Below are 8965 nucleotides of genomic sequence, written 5' to 3'. Positions count from 1 at the left end.
TTCATATCGCAAAAAAGTAAGTAAATATAATGAATCTCATCGACCGATGTTTACACAGAAATGCACATTGGTCCAAAGCAAGTAAGTAACCAACAACTGCCAAAACACAGGGACATCGAAGAGTGAAATGAATGATATAATATAATATGATCACTTTCAGCTCCCCTCCATGACACCCACCTCTAACTTGAGTGATGGACTCTGCATCTCGTTTGTAAGCAAAGCTCAAGAAACAGAAAAGTGCACGAGGCAGCTTATGCTTGTGTAGCAACTTATCTAGTGGAAAACGATGGATGGCGGAAATAACCAGCGATAATTCAACCAGTCACTGCGTCCCCTGTTCCAACCTCGCACTAGCATAAGTACAGTCGCTCACAAAAGTATCGGTGCAAAATTCGTCGAAACATTGTGGAACATGGGGAGAAGCTAACCGAAACTTCACTGTTCGTCTTGTATGTTTGTAGACCTGATGCTCGTAGTTGTCCCTCCACTCTCTCTCTCTCTCTCTCTCTCTCTCTCTCTCTCTCTCTCTCTCTCTCTCTCTCTCTCTCTCTGACCTTTAATTTCGCCTTTCTTTTCTTTCCGCCCTTTACTACAGATAATGAAAAATCTTACTTAGTTAATACTGTAAGTCTCACTCACGACGTTTCGAAACAACAGTCCGCCAGTGCGATTTTTCCAAACCAGCAACATACAGGCATACCAACCCTTCCCAGAAAACCTGATCGAATACGTCCATAGCTATCGGACCCCTATGCACTGATAGTTTTGTGAGCGACACACTGTAGCCGTGTGCTGCTTGCACGTTAGCAAATAAGTACTCTTAATTGGTCAGCACCCCGTAAGGGCCTGTCACACCTTAACGTTTTAGAGAACGTATGGCTAGCGTATGGTAAACATGTTAAACGGTGGCGTACGCTGAACTCTTCGTTTTTCGGCGCGTTGTCGACGTATGCAGAGCGTATAAGACAACGATCGGGGAACGTACTCAGCGCGTGAGGAACGTGTGAGGAACGAACTAACAGGTAACGATCGAGTAGCATACGCGTAACAATCGAGTATCGTACGTCCCTCGATCACGTGACGCATGTCAACTGCATAAAAAGGTTGCTGCAAGGACTATCGTGTCACAACTATACCAGCCATGGGCAAGAGGTCACCGACCAAGAAACCAGCACGGGCCCGCGGCCGTGGTCGCAAGACACCCACACTGTCACCTTCACCTCTAGTTTCGGACGTCTTGGGTGATAGAGATGGGCGTGACTCATCTTCGCCACCGCGAAGAGATGCCTCCCCTGCAGGCTCCACCGCATCCTCTGCTGCATCGATCTCTACTCTACAACCACATGATATGAAAAAGAGAGCCAAGAAGACTCAGTTTTGTTTGGATCCTGAAGAAGAACAGATAATGTGTGACTTTGTGAGAGAAAATGACATACTGTGGAATGTAAAGAAGACTGACTACAGACGTGTTGACAAGAAAACCAAATTATGGGAAGATCAGGCTAAAATTATGGGAAAAACAGTGGATCATCTGCAAGGGTGGTTTCGCTCCCTGAGGGATGCCCACACACGTCTTCAGAAGAAGAGTGGGGATGGAACGCCAGACTTCACAGAGAGAGAGCAATGGATATTGCAAAGTTTCGAGTTCTTGAGGGCAGTTGTCAAACATCGGCCAGAGCGAATTAAGAGTGTAAGTACAAAATAAACTGCACATCAATTTCAGTGCGATTAGAATTGCTGTTGTTCTTTCCTAACAACTGTCGTACTTGCAGGTCCAGGCAACAATTCTGGTCCATCGAGGCAACCTATTGCTGTTGTTCTTTACTAACAATTGTCATATTTGCAGGTCAAGGCAACAATTGTGGCTCATCGAGGCAACCTAGAAGCAGCCGAGGAGGCCTGCGCCGACCTTCCTGCAGAAAACGGATCACCCTACCCAGGTTCCTCGTCCTCTTCCCAGCAAAAGGGGAGGTGTGGCCAGGAGGAGGACGACATTCTCCTGTCCCTTCAGAAGAGGGTAAAGGAGTCGGGAGAGCTCCTGCAGGCTCTTGCAAACCCCAGGGAATCCATAACGGAAACTGCAGCATTCGCCAATTATGTCAGGGACAGCCTCATAACTATGCCAAAGCGGAAGTTCAAGAAAGCCCGCACACAGATCAACGCCATATTGACCCATTTGATGAGTGAAGACAGTGACGAGGAAGTGCATACAATCCGCACGAATGCTGTGCCTGCTTCTGGTGTTGTGCAGCATCCTTCAGCCCCACCCACAGCTTCCACAAGCTACAAAACACCATCGGAGCTCTGTCAACCCCCTCCACACATGTGGACGCCTCAGCCTCCTGCAGCATCGGTCTTGGGGTCACAGACGGCCGATTATGTCCATCAGTATCTCCAGCAGCCTCTAGAACCGCAAGTTCAGCAGAAGCAGTCTCAAGATACCCAGCAGAGTCCCAGCGGAACGGCCACTAGCAGTCACAGTTTTGGTAACCTTTCAGGGCTGTCTGCGGTGCTTGACTTATCTGGCCTTGATGGTACAAGCAGCCCCAGTGAGCACCCTAGTGTGGAAATCAGTACCCCTCAACACCCATGAGAGAACTAGTGACAGTTTTGTGCCATAGACAGTACTCATATTTGTCATGTCATCAGTTGTAAACGTTGCAGTTTTCATTTCGTATATTTGTAGTCATGTGGTTTGTTGTAGTACAATGTGGCCTTTCGACTTATTAGAATTTGCTGTGCCAATTTATCAGTTGAGACTTAGACATAGTTTGTCAGTTTGAAACTTCATTGGATAATAAAATTTTTGAACTGCACTAGTGTTTTATTTTCTACATTTATCAAATAGCAAGGAAGTAGGTACATGATGGCAATGGTAAAAATGGGTAAGTGAATGTCTATAATCTATATCATTCTGTTTTGCCAAAGAACTGCACCAGCTGGCGAGTTAACCCAGTGCTTCAGGAGATTCCTCTGTATCTTTCCCTTCTTGGAGGCAGTATTAGGGCCACTGGCTGTACGGGTGTCCTCCATGTGACGTCCCTCTCGCTAAGCTCCTGAAACAAAGTCACGGTTCTCATTCTCAGGACTATCCAGCAGCTGGTTCTGAAGTCCTGGGTACCTGGTCCTCATAATGTTATGAAGAATCAAACATGCTTTCACAATCAGCTTTACAGTGGAGGGGTCCTGTTGCATTGTAGTGAGCAAAACCTGGAACCTGTTAGCCAGGATGCCAAAGGCATTCTCCACTACCCTTCTACCTCGAGAAAGCCTGTAGTTAAAGATGCGTTCTTCATTTGTCAGTCCCCGAAGACTGTATGGCTTCATCATGGTCTCTCTTAGGGCGAAGGCATCATCACCAATGAAGAAGTAAGGCATATCCTGGTTGTCATTGGGAAGAGGCTCAGGGTCAGGGAAGCCCAGAGTACCATCCTCAACACATTCTTTCAGTTCAGATGCATTATATATCTGTGCATCTGATGCTGATCCAGCCCCACCAACATCTGCCCAGATAAATTTATAGTCAGCATCCACAAGTGCCATTAGAATAATGGAGTAAAATCCTTTGTAATTAAAGTACATAGATCCACTGTTAGGCGGCCTTCGGATGGCGACATGCTTCCCATCTAGTGCCCCACATGTATGGGGAAAGTTCCATCTTTGCAAGAACTTGTCGGCTACGGCTCTCCAACCTTCAGGGGTACTTGGACAAACCATCACCTCGTCGGCATACTCGTCAATGATGGCTTGACACACTTCTCGGATCACAAGGGACTGAGTGTTGTGAGGGACTCTCCATGCAAACTTCATTGAGGCATACTTGTTGCCTGAGGCAAGGTGACGCAAAGTCAGGGCCAGCTTCAACCCAGGCGGAAGTGGCTCCCTGTAGAAGGTGTGCTGCTTACTTATCCTGGGAACAAGTCTTTCTAGCAGCTCATCAAACATTGCTGGAGCCATCCGCATGAAGTTGGTGAATGATGCTGGGTCCTCAGCCCTCAGTTCCACCATCAGCTGGTCATACAAGCCAAACTGTCGGCGTCTCCCTATCCAAGACCTCACCCAGGTTCTTCTCTTTCGATCTAATAATAGAAATAATAATAATAATAATTAATTAATGGGGCTCTTCTCCAGTACGTATCTTCTTGTCAACAGTACATACAAAACACACACACACACACACACACACACACACACACACACACACATATATATATATATATATATATATATATATATATATATATATATATATATATATATATATATATATATATATATATATAACATCTATCTACCTACCTGCATTTCTTCTATTTCTTTGCAGCTGATGCGGTGTTAAATCAGTGAGATCATTCTGATGCTGCAGGACAGCAAGCTGGTACTTTCTTCGTAGCGCAGCCGGACAATCCATCTCTTCACAGAAGACGCTACCTGCAGAATGAGGGTTTCCTCTGAAGAAGAGGCCTTTTTATAAGCCAATCACTCTAAAAACGTTCCAAATACGGTATTCACGCAATGAGTACGTTTGCAACACGTTATGTACGTTTTGCATCCGTTGCCATCACGTCCAACACGGTGTACATCCGTTCGCTACACGTCCAATGATCGTTACAAACACGACAACAATGCGTTCTGGGCACGCTGTCCATTATACTAATGAATACAACGCGTGAGGAACGATCAGAGAACGAATGATAACGATCGCCTAACGTGCCTTTAACTTATCCCCAGCGTATGCATAACGTACTGGCCACACGCTGGCATACGTCGAGAATTTTGTGCATGCTCAAAAACTTCTCGCTGTCCCTGCGTACGACGACGTACGGCACCGTACGCCACCGTACTTCAACGTACCCTAACGATGGAGCAGCGTACCCATAACTTATTCAAGCGTATGCTGAGCGTGTGCCACCGTTTTCCATACGCTAGCCATACGTTCTCTAAAACGTTAAGGTGTGACAGGCCCATAACTTCTATGTCATTGAATATGCATCACACGAGAGGTCATTGAAGCTGGTACCATGAGTAACGGCATGATCTAATACTTGTGGATGGTATACATAGCCCTATAACGCCGACCGTAAAGATTTCGTAACGCTTGAAAAAGTGGTTCACTGGATTGAAAAAAAAAAAAAAAAACTAGTTTGAGTGACCGACGAGTGTAACGATTTTGATACATTCCACTGAGCATAATCAGCTGTTGCGCTACGGTGCACCATTCCTCTCTTTTCTCAGCTCAGTTTGTCCTTTCATAGGTCAGTCTCATGTCTAGCAAAATTTCATTTTGTAGCAATATAATTGATGATTGTATAGGTGTTTTACACCTATACAATAATATACATGGAAGACACGTTTGCTGCCCAATTTTCTTCATATGTAACGATTTTGTAACATTCGTCTTTTTGGCGTACTTTTCTCCTTCACCAACAGAGATGGACTCTTAAGTTTTATGCCATTAGTCAGACTTTCCAGCAGCCAATCAGGCAGTCTACACATGATAATAATGGCACCATAACAGAGTGATTTTGATGATGAAATCTCCGACTATGGTAATTGTTCAACACCTGTTTGTTACATATTATGTTCGCATATATCTACTTGAATCTAGACTGTAATTATTCTTTGACAATAGAAATTCTACATTTCGACTATTATTTATTGTCATGCTCTTATCGGTAAGTTACCATAACTAAGATTTATGGGAAGTGTAAACCTAATGGACTGTCTCATACCACTATACAGAACTGTCAGGGATGGTCGTTCTTCCAAGACCGTGAAGTCACCAGTTGACTTATAATTACCACGGATAGTTTCGTGAACAAAGCCTCGCCTGCCGAGTACCGGACAGTTTCATTAGGAGGCGACATGGGTAACCGGTAGTGGCTTCCCGTCAGTTCCTCCTCTCGCCAGCGAGCACGTTACTTCCCCGCTTTCTTATATTGTAAGTGTTCTCGTTCGTTTTTATTTACCGTTCGTGGGTTCTTGTTTTGGGTTATTATATAATTTGTGATTTACTGATGTGTTAATTGGGTATTGTGGTACCGTTTCCAGTGGGGAAACGGTCTTGTGAGTGTGACTGTGGCTCGCGTCTGGCTGTGTGGTGTATGTCGCACCGAGAGAGAGAGAGGGCTCACTACAGCACGTTGCGACGGAGTCACGAGAAGGCGCCGGCTGTCTTGCCTGTCACAAGACGCCAGCTGACGAGGACTCGGAGTGAGAAGGCAACGAGCGGGCACCAGCAGAGCTTGTCGGCGCGTTATAGCTTGCCGGGGTGACGATCAGAGCTGTGGGTGTTATGTACGCAGCCAGTTCGCTAGGAGGTGTTTCCTACCCCCTTGTCTCCACTCTCGTCTGTACTGGATATCGTGCACAGTGACCCGCGCAGTGTGGTGTCCGGCATAAGTACTATGTGGCCTGGGTGTCCACTGAAGTGGCGTCGTCCAGAGTGGCTGGCGTGGATACTACGTGGCTGGCCCGTGTGTGCTATCTTGTTATGAGCTTGTGTGCTATCTTGTTGTGTGCGTGTGTGCTATATTGTTGTGTCCGTGTGTGCGTGTGTGCTATCTTGTTGTGTCTGTGTGCGCTATCTTGTTGTTACTTACTTGTTACTTGGGGTGTTTGTTCAAGGCTCCGCTCCACTGCGAGGCAGCGCTCAGCGGAGCCTCCCTCAAAAGCAACTAGCATTTATAATTGTCTTTGATTTCCATGCCGTTAAAATCGTAAACTTCCTTGAACAAATATGTCTTCAATTTCTTTTTGAAGATATCGATCCTGGCACAACCTTTGATATATCACTTGGCAGTTTATTATAAATCCTTGGTGCGCATCTTGCAAATGCTCAGCATCCCATGTCAAGGTTATATATTGACTCATGTAGTCTGTATGGGTCTGCATCGTGCATCGATAGTTCAATAGTATATATACAGAACAGAATAGGACCTAAAACACTGCCTTGGAGTACTCCTTTTTCTAAAATCTTCTTGTCTGAGAAAGATTTACCAATTTGAACACAGTATTGCCTGTTTGCAAGATAACTTTCTAAATATGTTAGTGCATCTCCATCAATACCGATAGACCTGCAATCTAAAAGAAGCAGTCTGTGAACAACTGTGTCAAATGCTGCACTAAGTCCAGTAAAATTAGCAAACCACATTTTCCTTCATCCATCAGGATTATCAGATCATTGATAACTGAACATAAAGCTGTCTCAGTCGAATAAAGTTTTCTATAAGCCGACTGATTATCCGGTAAAGCCTGCACTACTTTCAAATGGTTTAATACAGCACTTTCAATAATCTTCGATAAAAAGGTCAAATTAGATACAGGTCTACAGGAACTCAAGCACTGCGTATCCATTTTACCCTTTAGAATGGGTTTTATCAATGCCATTTTTTTCAGAGACAGGAAAGGTATTGTTCACGAAGCTACTGTTTATAATCAGTAAAAATTTCCAGATTTTTCACAGAACTTCTCATTCTGAATAATATCACTAATAGGTAATGGGTAATTATCGCAGTAGGTTATGTTAACTTTATGTACAATCTCCTTTACTTCATCCACACTTACTTGCTTAAAGGAGAGTAGCTTAGCCCGAGGCGTTGGCATACTCACCGGTATTTCAAGCTCCTCATTTCTAAAACTCTCCACAATCAACTTTATCTTTTGATCAAAGAAGTCAAGAAACATATTTGCAAGCACAGTGTCATTAAATCCCGCAGGCAACTTATTTATTTTCCTGTTACCTGTCAAATTATCCAGTATCTTATATAATCTACTAATGTTAGACCGTGACTCTAATGACTTCTGTCTATAGTACTGACACTTTCTCCTCTGTACAAATTTGTTTAGCCTGTTTCTCATGTCCATATATTCCCTTCTTGCCTCTTCTGTTCGTAGTCTACGCCACCTTTTTTCTTTCTTCCTTTTTTCTTTCTTAGCTATGGAAATTTCAGTATTAAACCAAGGTGCATGATCTCTTATCTTAATATCCTTTTCATGAAGTGGACACATTTCATTGTATTCTTTTTTCATGTTGCCATTATATAATTCAGACAAACAAGATTCACATTTATCAACTGCTACTCTTCCATGAGTACACACATCATCCTTTCTTAAATGAATGGCCTGTGACACTTCAGCTATCAGCCGATCAGGGTCAAAATCACTACGAAACACTAATCGCTTAGTGTACATAGTTTCTTTTTTACAAGATATTTGAAAAATAACCATCCTGTGCACCAGTGAAATCCTGCAGATTTCATCAACATTTACTTCTCGAACAAGATTATGTATGATCTGAGTCACAGAAGACCAAGTCAATTACATGTCCACCAGCAGATGTTGCTTTTTCTACTTTATTGTCTAAATTAAAGGATTTCATCATATCTTGAAACTCCCTCACTATATAGTTTTCTTGTTCATCCATTCTTATATTAAAATCTTCACATATTAAAATATTAACGCTCACCATATCCAGCAGTTCCAAGTATTTCCTGAAATCGTCAATAAACGACCGGGCACTCAGGCTTGGAGGTCTATAGACCACTATAACCATAGATTTTCTACCACCAAGCTCACAGCTAACTTGCATATGTTCAAAGCTCTCGCATTTTTTCTGACATCCACCCTAATTTTATTGCATGTTCTAGAAAGACCAACACCACCACCTCTTTCTTCTTTCCTTGGCATGTGCACAAATGTATGAGTGTCAGGCGTCATTTCTTTAATTTTCGCAGTGTCATATTCACTCAGCCATGTTTTAGTCAAAGCAAGAATATCCAGACTTTCATCATTAATTAAAGTTTTGATTTCTATTGTCTTGTTTCCAACTGACTGAACATTTAATAAACCACATTTCAACATGGAACTCACATCATTAGTAGCCATGATCTGTAATATTTCTGATCCTGTCAATCTCACTCTCCAACACAATACAGCAACTATTATTTGCCGAGTGGTCAGT

At 43.4% G+C, this 8965-nt stretch overlaps 2 protein-coding genes across 2 annotated transcripts; one reads left to right on the top strand and one right to left on the bottom strand.

Annotated features, from left to right (window-relative positions):
* Positions 1-1144: 1144 nt before the first annotated feature.
* Positions 1145-2644, top strand: LOC123510606. Its single transcript, XM_045265885.1, has 2 exons — positions 1145-1693; positions 1850-2644. The coding sequence occupies exons 1-2, from the start codon at positions 1145-1147 to the stop codon at positions 2594-2596; spliced, it is 1296 nt and encodes a 431-aa protein (XP_045121820.1). The 3' UTR covers positions 2597-2644.
* A 187-nt stretch (positions 2645-2831) lies between these two features.
* On the bottom strand, positions 2832-4427 carry LOC123510649 (protein ALP1-like). Its single transcript, XM_045265971.1, has 2 exons — positions 4303-4427; positions 2832-4082 (listed from the first exon to the last, which is right to left on the bottom strand). Exons 1-2 carry the CDS (start codon positions 4412-4414, stop codon positions 3052-3054), a joined length of 1143 nt encoding a protein of 380 aa, XP_045121906.1. The 5' UTR covers positions 4415-4427; the 3' UTR covers positions 2832-3051.
* Between the last annotated feature and the right edge of the window lie 4538 nt (positions 4428-8965).

This window comes from Portunus trituberculatus, chromosome 29 (assembly GCF_017591435.1).
Source record: "Portunus trituberculatus isolate SZX2019 chromosome 29, ASM1759143v1, whole genome shotgun sequence".
NCBI lineage: Eukaryota > Metazoa > Arthropoda > Malacostraca > Decapoda > Portunidae > Portunus > Portunus trituberculatus.
The sequence above is the reverse complement of the archived record's forward strand: the minus strand, read 5'-3'. Positions and strand labels throughout refer to the sequence as shown.

What these genes read in the sequence shown, in the direction of transcription:
- LOC123510606 (XM_045265885.1), top strand. Translation starts at nt 1,145, where the DNA reads ATGGGCAAGAGGTCACCGACCAAGAAACCAGCACGGGCCCGCGGCCGT. An exon ending in GGCCAGAGCGAATTAAGAGT is followed by an intron (nt 1,694 to 1,849) that starts GTAAGTACAAAA and finishes TCATATTTGCAG; the next exon opens with GTCAAGGCAACAATTGTGGC.
- LOC123510649 (XM_045265971.1), bottom strand. Translation starts at nt 4,414, where the DNA reads ATGGATTGTCCGGCTGCGCTACGAAGAAAGTACCAGCTTGCTGTCCTG. An exon ending in AAGAAATAGAAGAAATGCAG is followed by an intron (nt 4,083 to 4,302) that starts GTAGGTAGATAG and finishes TTCTATTATTAG; the next exon opens with ATCGAAAGAGAAGAACCTGG.